Source organism: Taudactylus pleione, unplaced genomic scaffold (genome assembly GCF_031769625.1).
Source record: "Taudactylus pleione unplaced genomic scaffold, aTauple2 ptg002080l, whole genome shotgun sequence".
Lineage (NCBI taxonomy): Eukaryota > Metazoa > Chordata > Amphibia > Anura > Myobatrachidae > Taudactylus > Taudactylus pleione.
Window position 1 is genome coordinate 391649 of NW_028286474.1, and position 27767 is coordinate 419415.

General features: G+C 46.3%; 1 protein-coding gene across 1 annotated transcript in view; it reads left to right on the forward strand.

Annotated features, from left to right (window-relative positions):
- The window catches only part of LOC148435685 (uncharacterized), a 132403-nt gene that overhangs the window by 88761 nt on the left and 15875 nt on the right, over positions 1-27767 (forward strand). Inside the window, exons 18-20 of the mRNA XM_088465643.1 lie at positions 7933-7940; positions 18001-18076; positions 18187-18284. Of these exons, the coding sequence (XP_088321769.1) occupies positions 7933-7940; positions 18001-18076; positions 18187-18284 (182 nt within the window). The remainder of the gene's footprint in view (positions 1-7932; positions 7941-18000; positions 18077-18186; positions 18285-27767) is intronic.

A 27767-nucleotide genomic window follows, 5' to 3' on the forward strand; every position in this document is an offset into this window, starting at 1 on the left:
CAGCGGAGGTGCTCACTGTGCAGGGCCGGCTACTCCATATCAGCCTTGGCCCACCCTTCAATGAAGCCAGGCTGCCTCTAAGAACCTGGACTTGTTCTTCACTGTCCATTGGCTGTTGAATGAGGTGAAGGTGATGGGGGACACCCACATCCCCAATACTGAAGTCAGTACCTGGCTGCAGTGGAGACTGGCTCGGTCAGTGTCGGCTCCAGCAAGGAGGAAAGCAGCAGCACAGGCACCCCCAGTAACAATTTAGGTCCTAGCCAGGCACCTGCATCTTAGTCGTCCTACCCCTCAACAGCCACACATTGGCACAAGGGAGGGTGTGAAGCTGCTTCCTCCTGTGGGGGAGATACTGTAACAGCCTGGGACCATCTGGAATTCAAAATGCTTTTCATCTCATGCTCAGTCTCCCCATTGGTGAGGTCTAGGTGTCAGGAACCATAAGGGAAGTTCCTCGGGAGAAGACAAAACCCAGGTGGTTAGGGTGGCTAAGGAACGACCAGTTGAGTGACAGTTCAAGGTCTCCCAATTGTGGACAAACCCAAGTTTGGCTAGACCTGCCCAAAGGTGCGCAGTCTAACTCACTTGGTGGTCTTCACCAGTAACCCCTCCAGTTGGAATATGGGTTTCGCTGCAACCAAGTGAGCAGGACGTGGCCCTCTGGACAGGTACCTGAAAGTGTCAGGAAGACCGAAACTATATTAGAATGAATTAGTACTGGGAACCCTAGGAATGTAATAACACTAGAGGCCAGCGTAAGAACTAAATAGCTAGGACACAAGGGATCAGCTAGTGAGCTGAAAACTTAGCACAGGTGATCAGCTTATGAACTGAATACTTGAACACAGGAGATCAGCCTGTGAGCTAAATACTGGAACACAGGTGATCATTGTGTGAACTGAATACTTGAACACAGGAGATCAGTGTATGAACTGAATACTTGAACACAGAAGATCAGCGTATGAACTGAATACTTGAACACAGGAGATCAGCATATGAACTGAATACTTGAACACAGGAGATCAGCATATGAACTGAATACTTGAACACAGGAGATCAGCATATGAACTGAATACTTGAACACAGGAGATCAGCGTATGAACTGAATACTTGAACACAGGAATGCACTGAGAAATGTAAAGGATCTAGTCGCTGACTTGCACTGAGAACACATGGAAATGTAGACACAGGCATGTATTGGGAATTGCTAGAGATCCAGTTGACTGCTAACTAGTAATTAGCATGAAATCTGACACCAGTAACACAGGGTGGCAGCTGGGGAACTGAACAGCACAATAATAACACAAGAGCTGTTATGTAAAGAACTGGAGTTCAGTGAGAAAATTGAAATGATACACTGGGAGTCAGCATGGGAGCTGATATAAATAACACTAGAGGACAGCAAGATGGCTGAAGCAACACATTGAGGACATAACATGGAGAAACACTGGTGAGTATCACAGTCACTGGAACAGCTAAGTTGAACAGCAGTTTCCTGTTCCTGGAGTCAGACTTAAATACCCTTAGGTAGTTGGTCATTGGATCAGAAGATCAGCTGAGTGGCCACTGGACAATCATTGGTAGAAACTTAGTCAGGTGATATGGATCAACATGGCTGCACCCATCCACGGGAACCAGGATGTACACACGGAAGCCCTAGCAGACGACGGGGAGAATATTCAGTCACCACTAACCTCCACTCCCAGCGACTGAACTAAGCCCAAGGACGCCGGCATGGAGGTGAGTAGCAGCTGATCCCAGGCCGCATCCTGACACTCGGTGGATTCCTATTGAGTATAACCACAGGTTTTAGTAATGATAAATGGAACATCCTAGACATTCTCATGGCAGTAGGTTGATCTACAAAAAAATTGATGATTTAGTAGTATTTTAAATGGTGCAATGTATCTGGGTCCTAATTTCAAAGAATGATACAATATTTCTGGCATGCAACCAAACTTAACTCACAAGTTTAAAACATAAAAGCCCGTCTCCTCTGGTGATCTGCAAACTTTTCGAACTGAAAGACGAACTGAGTTAAACAAGTTTGGAGATTCCTATTTAGCTCGGACATGCTGGGAGAGGTGTCCAATCCCCAAAACGTGAGAAGAGGAGACTGCAATAACAAAAAGGGATGAGACTTGGGATGGTCACCATATACTGTATGCGGGGAAAAAAGGATTGTCTGTAGTTAACAAATGCACAATATTGTTATGGGCAAAGTCAATGTATGGAAGACACTCAACACAATTATTTTGTAGAACAGAAACAAAACACCTTAGATACTGTCCAATGGTTTTATCACACCCCTGGACATTCTGGAATGCTGAATAAACGATTGCACACAATTCTATACTAAAAATGTTTCTTAGCAACAGATAATAAATGATGAAGTCATTATTGGCACTACGTTCTATAGGGATGGAATTTAAGTGCATGATTCAGAGAGGAGCGCAATGGCGATTACATTCGCAGATCAAGCGATTGTTCGCCACTGTTCATGCGTATAAGCCGCACTGCGACTGCACAGCGATCGCATTGCTATTACGGACGCACAAATGAATCCATCGCAAAGTGAGTGACGGGTGGTCAGAAAAACACAGGCGTGTCTGAGCATTTACACACCGTTACATTGGTGTGCATAAACTGGGATGCGGTTAATATCCCGACGTTCGGGATGCTGAAATCCTGGTGCCAGAATCCCTATCACCAAGAGAACACCGGCATCGGACTCCGGACATGACTGGGGATGCGAACGTTGGAATCCCGGCAGCTGGCATCCCGATCGTAAGGAGACCGGGGCAAGGTATTAGCCGCGGAGGGGGGGAGAGTTAGTTAGTCAATCAGGCAGAGTCATAGCATGGGCTGCGTGCGATTACGCTGGATCCATTCTGCACACATTGCACTTATTTGATATGCTTAATAAGCCCCTTAGTCCGGGACTGGGTCACAGACACCCCAACGACATGGGCAAATGAGTACAGGGGTAGGGAGGATACAGCAATTATCTGGTTGTGTGTGTGTGTCAGAGTACGTGTCAGTCATTGCCGTCCTGCATCAGACACCAGCGGCCAATGTAATAGAGTCCGAGAATAGGCAAACTCGCATGTTTTTCAAAAACTGTCACGATTTAAACTCAACCAATGTAATAGTGTCTTATTAACTATGGGTGCAGGGTGTGCGGTGTGGGCACATGTGTCCATTATAAAGACGCCTATACTCACCCTATTACATTTAGCCCCAGGACTGAGTATAACTGGTTCCAAAAACTCCACATGCCCATATACAGAAGTCTCTCTGGCGCAGCCACACATAGTGCCTGAATCAGCGAGGATCGCACTTGCTTGTACGCACGCGATCGGCCGATTGTGCGTGTGCGAACTGGCCGCTGCGACCGGGACTGCGATAGCAGAGGCTATGCAGACCCATCGCACAGCGATTGACAGGAAGTGCTGATAGTGTGCGCTGAAGTTAGCAATTCCTGAGTAAGGTCTGGGCTTCCATAACTGCGTATGGGTCCGATGTTGCCGAGTGTTTCTCTATGTTGGTCAAGTGTACGGATGTAAGGGGAAGTGGGCGTCTTCATGTCAGGCTGCGATCGCAATGCGAATGCAAACATTCACATGTCACCGCTGATATTAGCAACTGCGCTGCGTGCGTATAAGCAGAATAGCGATCCATAATGACTCAGGCCCTCAGTTAACCATGTGTCATATTTTGAATGCGATGCATCCCGCCAGAGTGATCTCATGCATCCCGCCAGTGATCTCATCCATCCCGTCAGTGATCTCATCCATCATCCATCCCGCCAGTGATCTCATCCATCCAGTGATCTCATGCATCCCGCCAGTGATCTCATCCATCCCGCCAGTGATGTCATGCATCCCGCCAGTGATCTCATCCATCCCGCCAGTGATCTCATCTATCCCGCCAGTGATGTCATGCATCCTGCCAGTGATCTCATCCATCCCGCCAGTGATCTCATCCATCCCGCCAGTGATCTCATCCATCCCGCCAGTGATCTCATGCATCCTGCCAGTGATCTCATCCATCCCGCCAGTGATCTCATCCATCCCGCCAGTGATCTCATGCATCCCGCCAGTGATCTCATCCATCCCGCCAGTGATCTCATGCATAGCTGCGTTTATTAATGTCATATGCATGTAGGTTTTCTACTAAAACAACGAAGGACAGCTCTTGCTGAATAAGCTGCCCTATGCGGTGTGGGGGCTTGTGGGTTTATGACCCGGGAGTTCTTCTGCGCATACGCGGGCCGCGGGTGATACTGGGAGGTCCATCAAGACAGCTGCTGCGGCTAGGCTGCACCCCACCAGTGGCCCAGTCACACTATAGTGACAAGGGGGTGTCTGGGACGTGTCATGTCCCAAGTATGATACCAGATCTGTAAGCAGTGCACCACCGGGAACCTCGACTATTAGCCAGCAATGGAGTAAATAACTTGAAATGTCGGAAAATAGTAATGCAATAGTAAAGTCAGAAGGCAGCAGAGATTGTGCTTGGACTTCAATCCAGGAATACCAAAGACTAAAGCTGGGTACACGTTAGACGATCTGTCGCTCAATCCGGCAGACATATATATATATCGTCCACATCAGCAAATGCCGGAGTCTGTGCGCTCCCGCGGAGTCCTTCATTGCATCGACAGCTCTGCAGTACATGTTCGTCAATCTGTCAATGTAGTGACTGACCCCATGCTTGCGAGTGGAGCCGGTGCCCCACATATGGAACGGTCGTGACCTGGCCCTGATAGGATGTCCTTCGCATCGTGGGTCAGCAGGGGTCGTCCATTACAACATGGGTCGTCTGATGTCTACCCACCTTTAGGCTGGGTACACATTAGACAATATATCGTCCGATATACCGATTTGAGGTGGATCCGAACAATATATCGGGCACATCGTCTAATGTGTACCCACGATTGCTGCTCCCGCGGGTCGTCGGTTACGTTGTGTGATTGGTCATACTGCACGGCCAATAACACAATATCGCATGCGGAGCTGTGAAGTTTAATAAAGGATGGAACAAGTGATCATTCCGTCGTTCATTAAATCTTCTAGTGTGTACCGGCAACCTTGCATGGTCCAGAGCGAAGGTAAATTGCCCCGACCATTGACAAGATTGCTGGGTCATCCTAAGACTGATAGAATCTGAGTAAACAAGGATAGCTAAACCCAAGGGTAGAGACCTTCTTTGGCATCCAGCAAGTGTTACAAGGGAAGTTGACAGGCGATGGCTAATCCAATCAGGGCATGAACCCATCCTAAATAAAGCTTAAGCAGGTCACCTATCAACAAGGCCTGCCAGAGCGAAGTGTGACAGATGTAGTTAGTCGTGTTCCGCTGTCTGATAGTTGATACGTGGATGATTCATATCTCTGAAAATCTTATTCATGACATTTTGAAATACCGCAGGAGAATTGCTCAGACTGAATGGTACCACTAAACTCATAATGGCCGTCCCTGGTGTTAAACCCTGTTTTCCATTCATCGCTGGATCTGAAACGGATGAGGTTGTAGAGCTCTTGTCAATCTAATTTCGTTAAAATGGTAGGTCCTTTTAGACAATCAAACAATTCAGGAATGACAGTTCGCAGATGCTTGACTTTAAAAAATATGGCATCCAAGCCCCTGTGATCCATGCAAGGTCCATAACCTCCATCTTTTTATCCAACGAATAAGAATCCAGCTCTGGCAGAAAGGTAGATGTCACAATGAATCCACATATTCAGGCAAGTAGTGATTAGGGCTATACACGACCTCTGGGAGGTGACATCCCAGGGACTAGATCAATAAAGCTATCCTATGGTCTAGGTAGGACCTTTTCAGCTTGCTGTTTGCTAAGGACGTCTTTGAATGCCTGATACTGGATAGGTATGATATTTGTATTGTCAGAAGAACTAAAATGCTCTATTGCAGTCTAGAACTGACCAAGCCAGTCAAGACCCAAGACAACACTTGTCTTGTCCTCCAATCTAGACTTGGGGAGTAGAACTGGAGCTGGTAATACTTGTCTTGTCCTCCAATCTAGACTTGGGGAGTAGAACTGGAGCCGGTAAAATTCCCAGCTCCTCCAGGATCCAGAAAGACAGAATGCTCAGAGGAATTGTTGTTCAAAACTAAGGTCACTCTTGTAGGCTTTGGAGTTTCCTGGTTTCTTTGGGCACACAACCACCATATGGCCCGGGGGTCCACAATATTCTCACTTTCTTGCTGAGATGACTTAAAACGACCCATTTGTATAGGCTCTTTACCAGGACCACTATGAGAAGAGGATAGCGGCACTAGAAAGTTTTGAAAGCCAGTTTGAACCAGCGTGCAGAGGGCCTGATTCAGACCCGGTCAGAAGCGATGAGCGCTCGCAACCGGGTCGATGGTGGCCCACAGCGCATGCGCACGACGGAGCCAGCTCCATCGTGCGCATGCGCGAGACCCGGCTAGCGACGGGCAATCCGTCGCTCCGGGTCTCGCACCAAAGGGGGAGTGCTGTCGATGTTGAGTGACAGCACGCCCCCTTTGGTGGGCGGGCCGGGGGAGTGGCTGCCCAAACGGAGGCGTTCCCATGTGAACGCCTCCGTTTGGGGGGCGGCCCCACTGACATCACAAGTGATGTCAGTGGGAGAGATTTTGGCTCTGTTAGAGCCGAAATCTCTCTGGGGCTTGCGGCAACTAAACCCTACCACAAGGGTCTCATCGCAAGCCCGATGGTCGCGATGGTCTTGACCATCACGACCATCTTCCTGGCCGCTCGCTATAGCTGTGGGTGGTCACCCACAGCTATACAAGCGGGCAAGGGGGCCGTTCAAAAAAAAAAATAGCCCTGCCCTGATTCAGAGCGAGCACTCTGTCAGAGCGAGTGGGTCTGAATCAGGGCGAGTCTCTTTCTTGGTTCTGTTCCCTAAAATGCCGGTCCACTTTCTTACAGAGATTAACTCATCCAAAGATCTAGGCAATTCCCTGGAGGCTTTTATTCTCTCATTGCCAGAATGTAGTGAAGAAAATAATGTGGTATGCAGCACTTGAGATTCTGGGGCTCGGTATTAGTAGGAAATGATAAGAATAGAAAAAAAATGAGTTACACAACTTGCAATGTATAAGGGTAATTTTAATAATAAAAACTAGTTACTAGCATAATCATACGTATAATGCCATTTAAGGTCACAATAATAATGATTATACCATACCGTCTCACACAGAAGTCCAGCAAAAAGGGAATTCATGTCTGCAGATAAAATAACTGCTCATCGTCTCACAAAGGCTTACACTTCAATACAGAAATCCCCCCAGGACTGTGTTTTCCATTAAAACAATTGGAATAATCCAGATAGGAAGGAGAGTATCACTAATAATATAACACAGAGGGGCAATCATTTATAAAGACATGGGGAGAGGATAATAGGGAGCATATGGGTGGGAGAGGGGAGTACAGAGGGGAGCAAGCGGCTCAGAGACATGGGGAGGGGATAACAGGGAGCACAGGGGTGGGAGAGGAGAGTATAACAGGGGGCACAGGAGTTGGGGGAAAGTACAATGTTTTTTAAATATGTTTACAGCAGCTGCTATAATAAACAGGACATAAGAGTATAATAACTACTGGACACCACAGGCTGCTCCTCCTGCAGTGACACTAGAGTCTGCTCCGCCTGTGGTATATGCATATCATCATTACCGGCGGCCTCAGACTCACTCAACCTGGCTGGTATCGAATTAAAATACTTCGGCATGTTGGAACGCAAGGGGCGGAAGTGAGATGGAACGCACAGGGGCGGAAGTGTGGTGAAACGCACAGGGAGGAAGTGTGCTGGAACGCAAAGGGCGGAAGTTTGGTGGACCGCAAAGGGCGGAAGTGAGGCGGAACCTACAGGCCGGAAGCCAGCTGTGTAACAGTCCCCGGGTGAGAGGAGGCAGTGAGTGGCCGGGGTAAGTCCGCACACAGACACACGATGAGATATAATGATTATAATTATAACATGGAGACATGATGAAGGTGTCAGCATCACCCGACTGTGAGGTGGCACCGTGACCCCCAGCTCATGGCTCCACAGCTCCAACCTCATACCTCACCACAGATTTTACCCTACGGGGCCCTGGCTTCCACACTGTGACTCTATATCTCCCTCCTCATATCCCCGTGGCTCCAATAATGACCACATTAGGGTCCCATCCTGCTAGATATGCTCCATTACAGCCTCAGTGGGCGCATCTTACCTATAGCTTCCCAATGTCTCCTTCACCCTGCCTCCCCTCATCCTTCCACCCTCATCCTGCCTCCCCTCATCCTGCCTCCCCTCCATCCTTCCACCCTCATCCTTCCACCCTCATCCTGCCTCCCCTCATCCTTCCACCCTCATCCTGCCTCCCCTCATCCTTCCACCCTCATCCTGCCTCCCCTCATCCTGCCTCCCCTCATCCTGCCTCCCCTCATCCTTCCACCCTCATCCTGCCTCCCTTCAAACTTCCACCCTCATCCTGCCTCCCTCCATCCTTCCACCCTCATCCTGCCTCCCCTCATCCTTCCACCCTCATCCTGCCTCCCCTCATCCTTCCACCCTCATCCTGCCTCCCCTCATCCTTCCACCCTCATCCTGCCTCCCCTCATCCTTCCACCCTCATCCTGCCTCCCCTCATCCTTCCACCCTCATCCTTCCACCCTCATCCTGCCTCCCTTCAAACTTCCACCCTCATCCTGCCTCCCTCCATCCTTCCACCCTCATCCTGCCTCCCCTCATCCTTCCACCCTCATCCTGCCTCCCCTCATCCTTCCACCCTCATCCTGCCTCCCCTCATCCTTCCACCCTCATCCTGCCTCCCCTCATCCTTCCACCCTCATCCTGCCACCCTCATCCTGCCTCTGCTCATCCTGCCTCCCTCCATCCTTCCACCCTCATCCTGCCTCTCCTCATCCTTCCACCCTCATCCTGCCTCCCCTCATGCTTCCACCCTCATCCGACCTCCTTCATCCAGCCTCCCACATTATGCCTGCCTCATTATAACCGTATAATAACCATGTAATGCTCACCTGCTATCCTCTCTCATCCAGCCTCCCACATCATTCCTGCCTCATTATAACCGTATAATATCCATGTAATGCTCACCTGCTATCCTCTCTCATCCAGCCTCCCACATCATGCCTGCCTCATTATAACCGTATAATATCCATGTAATGCTCACCTGACATCCTCTCTCATCTGGCCTCCCACATCATGCCTGCCTCATTATAACCGTATAATATCCATGTAATGCTCACCTGCTATCCTCTCTCATCCAGCCTCCCACATCATTCCTGCCTCATTATAACCGTATAATATCCATGTAATGCTCACCTGCTATCCTCTCTCATCCAGCCTCCCACATCATTCCTGCCTCATTATAACCGTATAATATCCATGTAATGCTCACCTGCTATCCTCTCTCATCCAGCCTCCCACATCATGCCTGCCTCATTATAACCGTATAATATCCATGTAATGCTCACCTGACATCCTCTCTCATCCGGCCTCCCACATCATGCCTGCCTCATTATAACCGTATAATAACCATGTAATGCTCACCTGCTATCCTCTCTCATCCAGCCTCCCACATCATGCCTGCCTCATTCTAACCGTATAATATCCATGTAATGCTCACCTGCTATCCTCTCTCATCCAGCCTCCCACATCATTCCTGCCTCATTATAACCATATAATATCTATGTAATGCTCACCTGCTATCCTCTCTCATCCAGCCTCCCACATCATGCCTGCCTCATTCTAACCGTATAATATCTATGTAATGCTCACCTGCTATCGTCTCTCATCCAGCCTCCCACATCATGCCTGCCTCATTCTAACCGTATAATATCCATGTAATGCTCACCTGCTATCCTCTCTCATCCAGCCTCCCACATCATGCCTGCCTCATTATAACCGTATAATATCCATGTAATGCTCACCTGCTATCCTCTCTCATCCAGCCTCCCACATCATTCCTGCCTCATTATAACCGTATAATATCCATGTAATGCTCACCTGCTATCCTCTCTCATCCAGCCTCCCACATCATTCCTGCCTCATTATAACCGTATAATATCCATGTAATGCTCACCTGCTATCCTCTCTCATCCAGCCTCCCACATCATGCCTGCCTCATTATAACTATATAATATCCATGTAATGCTCACCTGACCTCCTCTCTCATCCAGCCTCCCACATCATGCCTGCCTCTTTATAACCGTATAATATCCATGTAATGCTCACCTTCTATCCTCTTTCATCCAGCCTCCCACATCATGCCTGCCTCATTATAACCATATAATATCTATGTAATGCTCACCTGCTATCCTCTCTCATCCAGCCTCCCACATCATGCCTGCCTCATTATAACCGTATAATATCTATGTAATGCTCACCTGCTATCCTCTCTCATCCAGCTTCCCACATCATTCCTGCCTCATTATAACCATATAATATCTATGTAATGCTCACCTGCTATCCTCTCTCATCCAGCCTCCCACATCATGCCTGCCTCATTATAACCGTATAATATCCATGTAATGCTCACCTGCTATCCTCTCTCATCCAGCCTCCCACATCATTCCTGCCTCATTATAACCGTATAATATCCATGTAATGCTCACCTGCTATCCTCTCTCATCCAGCCTCCCACATCATTCCTGCCTCATTATAACCGTATAATATCCATGTAATGCTCACCTGCTATCCTCTCTCATCCAGCCTCCCACATCATGCCTGCCTCATTATAACTATATAATATCCATGTAATGCTCACCTGACCTCCTCTCTCATCCAGCCTCCCACATCATGCCTGCCTCTTTATAACCGTATAATATCCATGTAATGCTCACCTGCTATCCTCTCTCATCCAGCCTCCCACATCATGCCTGCCTCATTATAACCATATAATATCTATGTAATGCTCACCTGCTATCCTCTCTCATCCAGCCTCCCACATCATGCCTGCCTCATTATAACCGTATAATATCTATGTAATGCTCACCTGCTATCCTCTCTCATCCATCCTCCCACATCATGCCTGCCTCATTATAATCATATAATATCCATGTAATGCTCACCTGACATCATCTCTCATCCAGCCTCCCACATCATGCCTGCCTCATTATAACCGTATAATATCCATGTAATGCTCACCTGCTATCCTCTCTCATCCAGCCTCCCACATCATGCCTGCCTCATTATAACCGTATAATATCCATGTAATGCTCACCTGCTATCCTCTCTCATCCAGCCTCCCACATCATGCCTGCCTCATTATAACCGTATAATAACCATGTAATGCTCACCTGCTATCCTCTCTCATCCAGCCTCCCACATCATGCCTGCCTCATTATTACCATATAATATCCATGTAATGCTCACCTGCTATCCTCTCTCATCCAGCCTCCCACATCATGCCTGCCTCATTATAACCGTATAATATCCATGTAATGCTCACCTGACATCCTCTCTCATCCAGCCTCCCACATCATGCCTGCCTCATTATAACCATATAATATCCATGTAATGCTCACCTGCTATCCTCTCTCATCCAGCCTCCCACATCATGCCTGCCTCATTATAACCGTATAATATCCATGTAATGCTCACCTGCTATCCTCTCTCATCCAGCCTCCCACATCATGCCTGCCTCATTATAACCATATAATATCCATGTAATGCTCACCTGCTATCCTCTCTCATCCAGCCTCCCACATCATGCCTGCCTCATTATAACCGTATAATATCCATGTAATGCTCACCTGACATCCTCTCTCATCCAGCCTCCCACATCATGCCTGCCTCATTATAACTGTATAATATCCATGTAATGCTCACCTGCTATCCTCTCTCATCCAGCCTCCCACATCATGCCTGCCTCATTACAACCGTATAATATCCATGTAATGCTCACCTGACATCCTCTCTCATCCAGCCTCCCACATCATGCCTGCCTCATTATAACCATATAATATCCATGTAATGCTCACCTGACATCCTCTCTCATCCAGCCTCCCACATCATTCCTGCCTCATTATAACCGTATAATATCCATGTAATGCTCACCTGACCTCCTCTCTCATCCAGCCTCCCACATCATGCCTGCCTCATTATAACCGTATAATATCCATGTAATGCTCACCTGACCTCCTCTCTCATCCAGCCTCCCACATCATGCCTGCCTCATTATAACCGTATAATATCCATGTAATGCTCACCTGCTATCCTCTCTCATCCAGCCTCCCACATCATTCCTGCCTCATTATAACCATATAATATCCATGTAATGCTCACCTGCTATCCTCTCTCATCCAGCCTCCCACATCATGCCTGAGTCATTATAACCGTATAATATCCATGTAATGCTCACCTGACCTCCTCTCTCATCCAGCCTCCCATATCATGCCTGCCTCATTATAACCATATAATATCCATGTAATGCTCACCTGCTATCCTCTCTCATCCAGCCTCCCACATCATGCCTGCCTCATTATAACCGTATAATATCCATGTAATGCTCACCTGCTATCCTCTCTCATCCAGCCTCCCATTCCATGCCTGCCTCATTATAACCATATAATATCCATGTAATGCTCACCTGCTATCCTCTCTCATCCAGCCTCCCACATCATTCCTGCCTCATTATAACCGTATAATATCCATGTAATGCTCACCTGCTATCCTCTCTCATCCAGCCTCCCATTCCATGCCTGCCTAATTATAACCATATAATATCCATGTAATGCTCACCTGCTATCCTCTCTCATCCAGCCTCCCACATCATGCCTGCCTCATTATAACCGTATAATATCCATGTAATGCTCACCTGCTATCCTCTCTCATCCAGCCTCCCACATCATGCCTGCCTCATTATAACCATATAATATTCATGTAATGCTCACCTGCTATCCTCTCTCATCCAGCCTCCCACATCATGCCTGCCTCATTATAACCATATAATATCCATGTAATGCTCACCTGACATCCTCTCTCATCCAGCCTCCCACATCATGCCTGCCTCATTATAACCATATAATATCCATGTAATGCTCACCTGCTATCCTCTCTCATCCAGCCTCCCACATCATGCCTGCCTCATTATAACCATATAATATTCATGTAATGCTCACCTGCTATCCTCTCTCATCCAGCCTCCCACATCATGCCTGCCTCATTATAACCATATAATATCCATGTAATGCTCACCTGACATCCTCTCTCATCCAGCCTCCCACATCATGCCTGCCTCATTATAACCGTATAATATCCATGTAATGCTCACCTGCTATCCTCTCTCATCCAGCCTCCCACATCATGCCTGCCTCATTATAACCGTATAATATCCATGTAATGCTCACCTGCTATCCTCTCTCATCCAGCCTCCCACATCATGCCTGCCTCATTATAACCGTATAATATCCATGTAATGCTCACCTGCTATCCTCTCTCATCCAGCCTCCCACATCATGCCTGCCTCATTATAACCATATAATATCCATGTAATGCTCACCTGCTATCCTCTCTCATCCAGCCTCCCACATCATGCCTGCCTCATTATAACCGTATAATATCCATGTAATGCTCACCTGCTATCCTCTCTCATCCAGCCTCCCACATCATGCCTGCCTCATTATAACCATATAATATCCATGTAATGCTCACCTGACATCCTCTCTCATCCAGCCTCCCACATCATGCCTGCCTCATTATAACCATATAATATCCATGTAATGCTCACCTGACATCCTCTCTCATCCAGCCTCCCACATCATGCCTGCCTCATTATAACTGTATAATATCCATGTAATGCTCACCTGCTATCCTCTCTCATCCAGCCTCCCACATCATGCCTGCCTCATTACAACCGTATAATATCCATGTAATGCTCACCTGACATCCTCTCTCATCCAGCCTCCCACATCATGCCTGCCTCATTATAACCATATAATATCCATGTAATGCTCACCTGACATCCTCTCTCATCCAGCCTCCCACATCATTCCTGCCTCATTATAACCGTATAATATCCATGTAATGCTCACCTGACCTCCTCTCTCATCCAGCCTCCCACATCATGCCTGCCTCATTATAACCGTATAATATCCATGTAATGCTCACCTGACCTCCTCTCTCATCCAGCCTCCCACATCATGCCTGCCTCATTATAACCGTATAATATCCATGTAATGCTCACCTGCTATCCTCTCTCATCGAGCCTCCCACATCATGCCTGCCTCATTATAACCATATAATATCCATGTAATGCTCACCTGCTATCCTCTCTCATCCAGCCTCCCACATCATGCCTGCCTCATTATAACCATATAATATCCATGTAATGCTCACCTGACATCCTCTCTCATCCAGCCTCCCACATCATGCCTGCCTCATTATAACTGTATAATATCCATGTAATGCTCACCTGCTATCCTCTCTCATCCAGCCTCCCACATCATGCCTGCCTCATTACAACCGTATAATATCCATGTAATGCTCACCTGACATCCTCTCTCATCCAGCCTCCCACATCATGCCTGCCTCATTATAACCATATAATATCCATGTAATGCTCACCTGACATCCTCTCTCATCCAGCCTCCCACATCATTCCTGCCTCATTATAACCGTATAATATCCATGTAATGCTCACCTGACCTCCTCTCTCATCCAGCCTCCCACATCATGCCTGCCTCATTATAAGCGTATAATATCCATGTAATGCTCACCTGACCTCCTCTCTCATCCAGCCTCCCACATCATGCCTGCCTCATTATAACCGTATAATATCCATGTAATGCTCACCTGACATCCTCTCTCATCCAGCCTCCCACATCATTCCTGCCTCATTATAACTGTATAATATCCATGTAATGCTCACCTGACATCCTCTCTCATCCAGCCTCCCACATCATTCCTGCCTCATTATAACTGTATAATATCCATGTAATGCTCACCTGACATCCTCTCTCATCCAGCCTCCCACATCATGCCTGCCTCATTATAACCGTATAATATCCATGTAATGCTCACCTGACATCCTCTCTCATCCAGCCTCCCACATCATGCCTGCCTCATTATAACTGTATAATATCCATGTAATGCTCACCTGCTATCCTCTCTCATCCAGCCTCCCACATCATTCCTGCCTCATTATAACTGTATAATATCCATGTAATGCTCACCTGACATCCTCTCTCATCCAGCCTCCCACATCATTCCTGCCTCATTATAACCATATAATATCCATGTAATGCTCACCTGACATCCTCTCTCATCCAGCCTCCCACATCATTCCTGCCTCATTATAACCGTATAATATCCATGTAATGCTCACCTGACCTCCTCTCTCATCCAGCCTCCCACATCATTCCTGCCTCATTATAACCGTATAATATCCATGTAATGCTCACCTGACCTCCTCTCTCATCCAGCCTCCCACATCATGCCTGCCTCATTATAACCATATAATATCCATGTAATGCTCACCTGACATCCTCTCTCATCTGGCCTCCCACATCATGCCTGCCTCATTATAACCATATAATATCCATGTAATGCTCACCTGCTATCCTCTCTCATCCAGCCTCCCACATCATTCCTGCCTCATTATAACCGTATAATATCCATGTAATGCTCACCTGCTATCCTCTCTCATCCAGCCTCCCACATCATGCCTGCCTCATTATAACCATATAATATCCATGTAATGCTCACCTGACATCCTCTCTCATCTGGCCTCCCACATCATGCCTGCCTCATTATAACCATATAATATCCATGTAATGCTCACCTGCTATCCTCTCTCATCCAGCCTCCCACATCATTCCTGCCTCATTATAACCGTATAATATCCATGTAATGCTCACCTCACAGCCTCAGGATGCTTCTATTATATACACACACAGCCAGAGGTATGATAATTATTAGACTGAACACGGAATTTAGAACAAATTCAGACTTTTTCTGTAAAACTCTCTTATTCACACCCTGCTTACAGCTATTAATACCCTGTATGATATATTTGTTGTGTATAATCTGTTCATGAGCGTGTTGCAGTTTCTCGTCATCCCTCTCCCGTATTGGGATAAGTTCCTCTATATGAGGCCAGTCTTGGTGGGGATCGGCTTCTTCTCAAGTTTTATCCATACAATTGCCCAAAGACTCTCATTGATTTGCATCTGGGCTGTTACCTGGCCAGGGAAGGACGTCTACGTTATTTTCTATGTTAAATTCACTTTTAAAAAACGAGATTCCCCAACCAAAATGTATTTAAATAGAGGACTTAGAATCTGAGGTAACACATGTAAAAAACCTCATTGTATCACAAAACAGTTTTACAGTCTAAGGGCCTGATTCAGAGCCTGACGCTCTGACATGAGCGCTCGCTCTGAATCAGGGCCCTCCTCCATGAAAATGGAGCGTCCTCCTGGACGCTCGTATAGCTGTGGGTCACCACCCACAGCATATACAAGAGTCCAAAAAGATGGTCGCGATGGTCTTGACCATCGCGACCATCGGACTTGCGATGGAGACCCTGCGGTAGGGTCTCCCTGCCACAAGCCCTGGAGTGATTTTGGCTCTATCAGAGCCCAAATCACTCCCACTGACATCGCTAGTGATGTCAGTGGGGCCGGCTTCAGACGGTAGGCGTTCCCATGGGAACGCCTCCGTCTGGCAGGCACGCCCACCAAAGGGGGCGTGCTGTCAGTCACCATCGACAGCACGCCCCCTTTGGTGCGAGACACGGAGCGACAGCTTGGCTGTCGCAGTCCGGGTCTCGCGCATGCGCACGACGGATCTCCCTCCGTCGTGCGCATGCGCAGTGGGGACCATCGACCCGCTTGCGAGCGTACTGCCGATGGCGAGCGGGTCTGAATGACCCCCTAAGTTTGTGGCCAGTAAGTGAAAGTGTAAAAAACTGGTGTTGAGTCTAATAATTTGCACATACACATATACATATATGTGCGCCGTGTAGACACGCCCCCTGAGCACCTGACGCCATGCAGAGGGGGCAGGTCCGGCAGCAGTGGTAAGTGCTGTGCTGATTGGAGCGTTCTGAGGACGCTCTAATCAGCAGCACAGACTGCAGGGTACATGTCAGGACTATCATAAGGGCTCTCAGGCAGTTCCGCAGCACTGATCCTGGCTGCAGGATGCTGTTCCAGGTACCCTGTTATCCAGAGCCAAGGAAACGGTTTGGTGCCTCCCTCGGAGCCCTGCACTCTGATGCAGATTTCCTGGCCCCAGCAGAGAAGTTCCAGCGGTCATTGTGAGTGACCTTAGGCTCAGACACTTCCTGCAGCATTAGAATGTTTTGTCATCGTTGCTGCATCCAAAGATGCGGCAACGATGAGAATATAGCATACAACTGAGAATCGAGCAAGACCTAGTGGCATCACGGTGCCTCCACCTCATTCACTGATACATGAGAGAGACAACAAGCAGAATATTCTTTAAGTGCCTGTCAGCTGATGAGTGGTCATTATACTGCTAGTCAGATACATGTACAGTAACTAGTGTTCACTCTAGGTAAGGGGCACTTCTGCACGTGCGCCTGAAAAGGGGGCGTGGTCACCAGAAAAGGGGACGTATCTTTAAGACACTCCCCCTTTTCATCACTCTTGGGGGCCTGCCTGGCACTTACGGACATGCCGGGCCACCCCGAAGTTCTGTCTCTGTGAATAGATGCCGGGCGCGTGCACCCAGCAACTATTCACCGGCGGTGACCGCTGCACCGCTATTTTTCCCACCCACGGGACACTGCAGCCCGTTGGTGGGGACGGCACCCGGCAGGTTGTTTTTAGCGGGGGCGCCACCAAAAGGGCAGGGAGCATTCTGCCCTTTTGAAATCAGGCAGGGCGCGGCGCCCCGCTAAAACAGCCTAGATGGAACGATGAGTAACACGGGATGTGATGGGTGATGACTGTATCATTGTGTGTGTCAGGTTCCTATAAGGTGTCAGGATGTTACTGTATGTCTCCATGCAGGAGGGGGAGTACATAGAGGAACACAGGGGTCTGTACAAGGACGTGATGGAGAAGAGCCATCCCGTTACATCTATGGGTAAGATGAGACTTTAATTTATTGTACGGGGAGAGCAGGTATGGGGGCCCCACAGTAGACACACATTTCACATATATACAATGTACTCAGTCACTGTGTGTCTCCTACAGATGGACCCAGTAACAGAAATACCCCAGAGAGATGTCCCCGTCCTCTTTATTCCCAGGATTGTACAGAGGAGAATCACAGGACCCCACAGGAACATCAGGTAGGTGGGATTTAGGGTCTCACCAAATACAGTGACTTCCTCTTTCATCCTGTCTGAAGGACACTGGTAGACTATAGGTTTAGAGGGGAGGCTGAGGAGTACGCACTCAATAGTTAAATCTTTTGAAGTTGAATTTCCCTCCTCCAAAGGAAACTTTTTTATTTAGTGTCTATGGTGTAGGCACAAAGATTTGGTACAAGTTGTTTTTGTATTTACTTCTAATTTTAGTTTTTTTTAGATTATATAGACGCCTCATCCCCCTTGACGACGGCAGCCCCCGCTGTAGAAGAGGAGATCCATTCTGTGCAAGTGCAGGATGGATCTCTTCTGTCTCCCTGGACCCCTAATAATATAAAAAAGGGGCGCTTGTTTTGGTGCTAAATAAAAATGAAGGAATTTTTTAAAAAAATTAGACCAAATAAAAAATAAAAATAATAAAAAAATAAATAATAAAAAAAAATTACATTTAATAAAAATAAATTTAAATGAAAAAAGTGCAAATTAAAATTAAAATACTGAGATATAAATTAAAAAAATAAACGTAATAATATTAAAATAAGAAGAGTATGCAATACCTGTATAGGGAAAAAAGTTAGTATAAAAATGTTTATAGCCTTTATTGTGTATATAGTCCGTGCTGGGAAGTACAGGGGTGCCGATGGTGTCAGTACTGGCCTTGCATGAAAAGCTGCAGATTTGGAATTAACTAGCTGTCCCTATATCTTCCTACCTTTTCTGCCGTTATTCGCCGTGTTCTGACTGGTTCCCTGTACTTCCCAGCACGGACTATATACACAATAAAGGCTATAAACATTTTTATACTAACCTTTTTCCCTTTACAGGTATTGCATACTCTTCTTATTTTAATATTATTGCGTTTAATTTTTTAATTTATATCTCAGTATTTTACTTTGCACTTTTTTCATTTAAATTTATTTTTATAATTTTTTTTTTATTTTTTATTTGGTCTAATTTTTATAGTCTTTTACATTTCCCATCATTTACCTAGTTTTTTTTTTTAATTCCTTCATTTTTATTTAGCACCAACACAACGCTCCTTTTTTATATTATTATCTTAATGCTTTTGTAAGTGGAGCTGCTATTTTATAACAAACCATTAGCGCGGTGTGATTTCCAACTTTCATCCCTGGACCACCAACATGATTGACAGAATCGTACCGCGGAATGCCGTACGAACGGCACTCTGGAGCGCATGTGCTAGGAGGGTTAATATGAATAGGATTTATAACCACAAGAGGGTCTAGTGCCAGTGGGGAGGTGGGAAGTTATTTTTATAATGGGGGCCTATGGACAAGTATATTTTTTTACATAAAATATTTTACTATATTCTTAAAAATACTTTTAAAGCTTTATTAAATAAAAAACAATTTCTAAGCTTTTTTTTTTTTTTTTTTTTTAATCAGTTGAGTGTTTAAGGGAGCTGGGGTTTATAGCAGCTGAACTTCCTTTACCGCAGTTGCACGGTGGGGACACCAGACCCCCCACGAGAGTGGTAGCAATAATGCCAATTGCCACAGCCTATCTCGGGTAGCATCAGGCAGGCTGGGAGGCACTGGCATGGAACGGAGTGCCTCTGGGGATCTGTGGTTAGTATAGGAGGGCACTGCCGGATGCAGGTCCCCTCCAGGCAATATGTTTTTGATCAGAGCCGGTTTTGGTTGTGGATGGCGGCATCTTAGTTGCTGGAGGATGAGGGTCGGCTGGTTTATAGAGGACCCTCTCCATAGCTTTCCTGTTGTTTCAGAGGCTGCCGCTCCCCTGCTGTGCTGGGACACTGGGGTGAAAGGAGCACTGAGGCTGCAGATATTACTTTATTACTGCCTGTATTTATGTAGTAGGAGGAGGAGTGTGGAGAGGTACTGATAGGTATTAGAGCCTGGTTTTGCCTGTAGTTACTGTTAATGTTGGGTAACCTTTTTAGGGATTTATTCTTTTATCTTCTCCCTTCTTGTTTAATTACTCCTGTGCTTCTGACTTACTATACTATGTGTTTTCTGCACGATATTAAGTTTTAGCAGTGAATTGTATTCCTCTGTTCTGTGTGCTGGGGCTGTCAGTATGGCTCGAAAGGGGGATAGACATCCCAGGGCTAATCAGGGGCTGCTCAGGTTTTGCATTATGCTCAAATTGCTCTTCCAAGCTTCCTGGTGGTAACACACAGAATGGAATACCCTCTGTGCGGCATGCGAGGTCCAGGCACTCAACACTCAGTTGAGATTTTGCCGGCTCAAGAGGAGAGACCTGCTTGGGCGACGGCCGTGGCTCAGTCCATTGCGGATCTAGCCCGCCAGGAAAATAGTCAGACAGAGCTAAGTGACTCCTATATGTGCTTAGCCGCTTATTGTTTCCAAGTCTACTGTTAACTGAGAGAGAGAACAAGGGTGGGCCCTTAATATTTAGAAGGGACTCTCAAGAGCCTATTCCTCTTTGTATAAGTTTCTTGGCTCCTCTATGGGGGACATGATCAAGGAAGTGTCAGGCTTGCCCTGGTATGAGGAGGAGTCTGAGGGTCTTTCTCAGGGGGAGGGGTGATGCCATGGATAGACCACTCTGAGTGTAAGGAAGATTCTCCTGATGGTCTGGAGGTGCAGAAATTGATTTTGGCTATCCACCATACGTTGGAGATCTCGGACGATTCTCCTTCTGTAGCAGAGGTCCTTTCGGGTCTCTTAAAGAAAGAGAAAATAAAAACAGTTGGTTACTTTTCACACGTTTAGACGTTGTACTGGGATAGGCCTGGCTGAAACCTGACAAGTTCAAGGTTCCGCCAGATTTCAAACTTATCTATCCCTTTGTGGACGCAGATGCACTCTTTGGCAGGTGCCGCCCACAGTAAATGCTACTATTCCAGGCACCAAACAGTCAAGATTCAGCTCCCAGGATGCCTTGGTCCTCCCCCACATATACCCTGCACCTGGCCTTAGGCAGACAGTTTTTGTTTGGTACGGCAGGAATCGGTTGCACCTTTTATAACGGGACTGCTCAGCAGTCCCAAGCTTTTTAATTCTATGATTTATTTTATGTTTTTTTCTTCAGAGCAAGCAGCGCTGGGCGTCCTAATGGACGCCTGTGCTGCTGCTCCATCTGCCTCCGCCAGCGCCACAAAACCAGTAACTGGTCTGGTGATTTCGGCGGGCACCAGCTAGCCACGGCACTGGGACCCAGGACTGCAGCCGGGAAGACAGAGACGCAGGTAAGGCGATTTCCCACTTGTGGCAGTCCATACCTCCGGCGGTGGAGACCCACTGGAGGACGCTATAGTGGGGCGACCGGTGTGTCCGCCCCCCCAATAGACCACCGGGGAAAGTTAGTCTGGCGCCGGGGATTGTAGCGGCGGCCATAGGTTAAGGCTACTAGAGGCCAGCGCACCCGGGGATTAATACAGCAGAGGGGAGGTAGGCAGTGATCCATCTGAGGTTTTCCCCCTCCTGGACTGCTCCTCCTACCCTCCTCCCTATGTGAGACGCCCAACGACCACTATTCAGTGCTCTGCTGAAGCTGCTGGTCTCAGAAGGTTTTGGGTCTAGTCTCCCTGTATACCTCTCCCCAGAGGCCAGGTTATACAGCTCTCAAATCTTACCAACCTATGTGTTTGTGTAGTTGATTCAGAGAGCATTGTTAGTTTGGGCCGTATTCAATTAGCGTCGAAAATGGACGTTCTTTTCGCTATTGGTAAAATGGTCAAAAAGGCAAAATTTTCGCCCAAAAAACTGCAAAAATGAAGAAAAAATCAGGAGAAAAGTGTTGTCCATCCCAGACCAGGTGAAAATAAATGCAAAATCGTTATTTTTGGCTAATTGTGTGGGGATTTTTTTCAGAACCCTTTGGACACCCCCGCTAATAATAAATTACCCAAAAACATTTTTTTCGTAAGTTGCGTACTTTGGCGAAAAACGACGCGCAATTTTTGGGTTAAAAAAAAAAAATTCTTGAAAATGATAGAAAGCTATTTTTTTTCAGGAAGTTACTGTCCCACATAATTTTGGGGTACGTTAAAATGGGTGCAAGTTTATTTTCGTGTCATAAAAACGCAATTTTAAAAAACTGTTAAAAAACAACTTGCTGCGACCGCGTACGATGTTTAAAACACTTGACGCATCCATACCGTTACCCCCAAAAACTGACCCAATACGTTAAACCATTTTCAACTATTTTTTTTTCACCCATAATTTGCGCGGCCGTTTTTTGCCAAAGTACGCAACTTACGAAAAAAATATTGGGGTAATTTATCATTAGGGGGGTGTCCAAAGGGTTCTGAAAATAGGGATTTTCTCCTGGTCTGGGATGGAGAAAACTTTTCTCCAGTTTTTTTTCTCTATTTTCGCCAATGGCAAAAACAACGTCCGTTTTCGCCGCTAATTGAATACAGCCCTCTATTGTTTATACATTGTATGTGGCTTATGCTAGCTCTGCTGTGGTGAGATACTGCCTTTAATTTCTGTACTGTCAGTTATAACTATCACTGCTATTTCTCCTTAACCCTCAACTCCGAGGTGTGTAGGGGTTCATTGTACTTCACATTTACTTGTACTTGTGAAGGGTGTCACATTGCATTGTTACCCTTATACTTACTGATTATGTTTAAAGTTAAGGGTAATTCCCCGATAATTATGACTAGGGGTACCAGACAAGGCTGCCCAATGTCGCCGTTACTCTTTAATATAGCCTTAGACCCACTATTGCGATTATTACAATCTTGGACTGAGTTTCAAGGAATTAAGATAGGTACCCAAGAACTGAAGCTCCAGGCATTTGCAGATGATCTACTGTTATATATATCAAATCCAGAGTTCACCTTACCTAAAATTCTAGACAAAATGGCACTATATGCTAAAATATCAGGTTTTAAAATTAACCCTGATAAATCAGAGGCATTATATTTGGGCCGCAAAGTGAAACCGGTTTGGGGAGACTCTTACCCTATTATTTGGGCTAAAAGATCCCTAAAATACTTAGGAATTGAATTACCTAGATATATTGAGGATTTATATGACCTTAATATGAGACCCCTAATTGATAAAGTGATTGGAGAATTATCTAGATGGAAACATCTCTTATTATCCTACCTTGGTAGAATTCATCTGCTGAAGATGATTTCTTTGCCTAAATTATTATTTCCTTTACAAATGTTACCTATTTTATTGACTGTGACAGATGAGAAGTTAATATATAAAAGTTTCAGAACATTCATATGGAAGTCCAGTCGCCCCCGCATAGGACTATTGAAGCTTCAACAATCCAGAAATAATGGGGGAGTAAACTTGCCCAACCTTAAACTTTATAGCCATGCTGGGATATGGAGATATATCAGAGATTGGCTACATAAAACGGATCATTATACGGATTCGGCTTTAGACCAATCCTTTATTCCTCAATGCCATTTAATAGCGCTCTTACATCTTCATAAAGAGGAATTACCAGATGAAGTTAATCGTAATCCCCTCTTAATTTCAGCTTGGCGAGTATGGCAGTTTACACGAAAACAGAGAAATCTCAATAGTCATTATTCTTTATTTCTCCCGCTATTACTTAATCCCGAATTTCAAGATGGGGCTGCTACGATGCCTTTTGTATCTTGGGAACGGGGGGGGATTCAATGGATTTGTGCACTGGTTGACACTGAGACTTGCAGGTTGTTGCGGTTAGCTGAGGTTCTCACTAAATATAACTTACCCCAATCTCATTCCTGGGCGGTCCATCAAGCTCAACATTATGTAAATTCGGTAATAAGAGTGTTCTCACCTTTAGATTGGTCTAATTCGCTAGACCTTCTATTAACCCGTCCTATGGGGGGAGGAGGGACGATATCCCTACATTATAAAATTCTTCATCCTCCAATGGACCATGAAAAAATAACCACAGGTCTCTCTTCTTGGTCAAAAATATTTCCTCATCTGTCTATGGCTAAAATATTGAATTCACTCTCCTACTCTCAATCTATACTCTCAGCAAGTATTTATAGGGAGATGTTTTATAATATTTACCACAATGGATATATTTCCCCTCATCGTAGGTTTGTGATGGGAGTGTCTGACACTAGCAATTGCCCTAAATGTGGGGCTGAGGAAGCAAATTTTGTTCACTGTATGTGGGAATGTCCATTAATACGACAATTTTGGGCATCAATTAATAGATATGCCTCTTCTTGCCTAGTTAATTATTTACCTCTATCGGCGGAATGGGCAATACTAGGCATTTTACCATCTAATGTTCAAGCTCCATCTGAAAGTAAGAAATTGTTGATGATAATCTCTGCAGTGGCCCGTAAAAGTATTCTCCAGATGTGGATTAATCCATTACCTCCATCGATTTTACTATTTAAAGATAAACTATTTCATGTTTTTCGGATGGATTGGTTAGAATCCACCCTACAAAAAGAGGTCAAAACAACTTCCTTTTTCCAATTATGGGAGGGATTTATTGACTCGTTATCTACATCTATTAAACAGCAAATCTTTCATTGTTTTAGATATACCTCATGGTATGAGACTCGTACATTGCTTAATGACCCTCCAATTGTTTTTAACACTCCTGGTTGATATCGGATATTTTGTTTGGATGGGGAGGGGGGGACCCAGCGGATCACGCCCAGTGAAGTGAAGTGAAGAAAAATCTATGTATACAAATTATATTATTGTATGCTTGAATGTTTGTTATATATACTTTCGGTTTAAAATATGTTATGTTATCTTTCTATGCTCTGATGAATAAAGAAAATTTAAAAAAAGAAAAAAAAAAAGTTAAGGGTAAACAGGAGGCTGATGCCCCTGTGCTGGTTACATGCAGAACCTGTTTGGCGGGCTAGTCTCCTCAGGATTTCATACAGGATGGTTTGTGTGCTATTTGTTATAAAGTACCAGCCCCTGTACAGGAGCCACCCTGAGTGTTCTCCTTGTCTCAGGTTATGACGTAGTTAGTGAACCGCTTGTCTGCTCCCACACTGCCTCCCACTATTGGGTACCCACAGCAGTTACAGCCTACTATGTTTGTCCCCCCTATACATCCTTCCTGGATGGATGTTTATGCCCACTCTAGTCAGAGTATGGCTCAGTCGTCTGCCATTTTCCAGCAAATGTTGCAGGCGAACAGACCAGTAACAACTAAAGCACGTAGGCAGAGGGTATAATCCTCTCAGTCCGCCCAGCTTTCAGATTGTAACGCATCATCTGAGGAGGAAGATGATGCACATGGTTTTTCCCCGGGGTCTCTCTCGGGAGAGGAGGACCGTCATTCGACAGTGGATGTCGCTTCTCTAGTGAGGGCGGTCAAATCAATCCTAAATATAGAGGATGAGGAGCCAGCTCCTAAACCTAAGGCTCCGGTGTTTAAACGCCAGAAGATGGTTAAGGCTGAGGAGCAGCTCACTGAGCTCATGGGGAAAGCATGGAGTACTCCTGGTAAACTGTTCCAGGTCACAAAAAAACTAGCATCTTTTTACCCTCTCCCAACTGACGAATGTGCCAAGTAGGATGTCCCTCCTACTATTGACGCTCATGTGGCACATTAATCAGGAGCTCTACGTTGCCTTTACCGTCCACATCCTCCTTTAGGGACTCCACAGATAGAAGACTTGAAAACTGTCTTAAATATGTTTTCTCATTATCTGGCGTTGTTACCTGGCCGTCTATGGGCGCGGCCTGGGTATCCAAGGCCATTGAAGAATGGACAGGGGCACTGGAAGATACTCTCCCAGATGCTTCCAGAGAACAACTGACTTACATCTCCCATATCCGGGAAGCGGACTCTTATTTGAGAGAAGCTGCAATAGACGCTGGACTCCTGGCTTCTAAGGCATCAGCAACATCAGTTGTTGGTTGCAGAATCCTTTAGTTTAAGGTCCTCGAAAGCAGAAGCGGAATCCAAGAGAGCCCTTGAATCCTTGCCTTTCTCTGGAAACTTACTATTTGGTGCAGAGTTGGATAAAATAGTGGCTACTGTGGCAGCCTCAAAATCTGCTGGTCTGCCATCAGCAGCTGCCTCTAGGCCTAGGCAGTCCTCCTTTCGGTCCTTTCGCCCTCAGGGCAAGGCAAAATGACAGCCTTTCCCCAGACAGTCTAGTTCTCGCAGGACCACCAAGCCACAAACCAAGAAGCCTTGGTCGGTCAGACGTCTAGCCTCCAAGCCGGACGACAAACCCTCCGCATGATGGGGCGGGCCTCCTCGGGGATCTCAGGGTGGAAGGCCAACTTGTTCAGTTGCCAACACCTGGTGTCAAACAACAACGGACGTCTGACTCAGAGAATTGGTCTCTCAAGGCTACGCCCTCACCTTCCTGCGGCGCCCTCCCTAGAAGTTTTTTTGTACAACTCCCCCATCAGACTCTATCAAGGCCCTGGCCCTTGATGAGGCCATTCACTCCCTGCTGCGTTCAGGGGTGATAATCCCGGTTCCTTTGACTCAACAAGGAAGGGGGTTATTATTCCAATCTGTTTTTGTTTCAGAAACCCAATGGGTCTTATCACCCTATTCTAAATCTAAAAATCCTCAACAGATTTATCCAAGTGCCCAAGTTTTGTATGTAGACTCTACGGTCAATTGTTCTGGCAATGGAGCCTGGGGATTTTATGTCTTCCCTGGTCATTCAGGATACGTATCTGCATGTGCCTATTACGCCATCCCACCAATGATTTCTACGGTTTGCTGTTCTGCAGCAACAATACCAATTTCTGGCACTACCCTTTGGTCTGTCAACGGCCCCTTGGGTCTTTACAAAAATAATGGCAGTTATGACGGTCCACCTCAGGCGTCAGGTAGTCAGAATCCTGCCATACTTGGACGACCTCCTGATATTGGCACAGTCTCCAGTTGTTTTATAACACCATCTCCAGCTGACCATTGCTTGCGTACAGACGCCCAGTTGACTCAACAATTGGAAAAAGTCCTCCCTTTTTCCAACACAGCGGATGGTACATCTGGGTGCACTCCTAGATTCTCAGGCACAAATAGTCTTTCTGCCAGTGGACAAGATTTCGGCTCTACAATTGCGGGTGCGCAAATTGCTCCACAATCGAAGACTATCCATTTACTCAGCAATGCAGGTGCTGGGGTCCATAGTGTCCACCGTCGACATGGTGAAATATGCCCAGTTCCACTTCAGGCCTCTGCAACAACTGATTATTTCCCAGTGGAACGGGCAGTATTATCTGATTCGGTCCCAGACGATCCTGCTTCCTCCGGAGGTTCGGCTTTCCCTCTCATGGTGGCTGCAAACGTCTCATCTGGACAAAGGTTGCCCCTTCTGGATCCCAGATTGGGTGCTCCACACCACGAATGCCAGCCTTCACGGATGGGGTGTGGTGACAGGTCATCATACTTTTCAGGGAAGATGGACAACCCAGGAAAGTCACCTGCCCATAAACATCCTGCAGCTTTGAGCAGTGTACAAAGCGCTCATTCTGGCACGGGACCTTGTTCAGGGCAGGCCAGTATAAATCCAGGCCGACAACGCGACTGCAGTGGCTT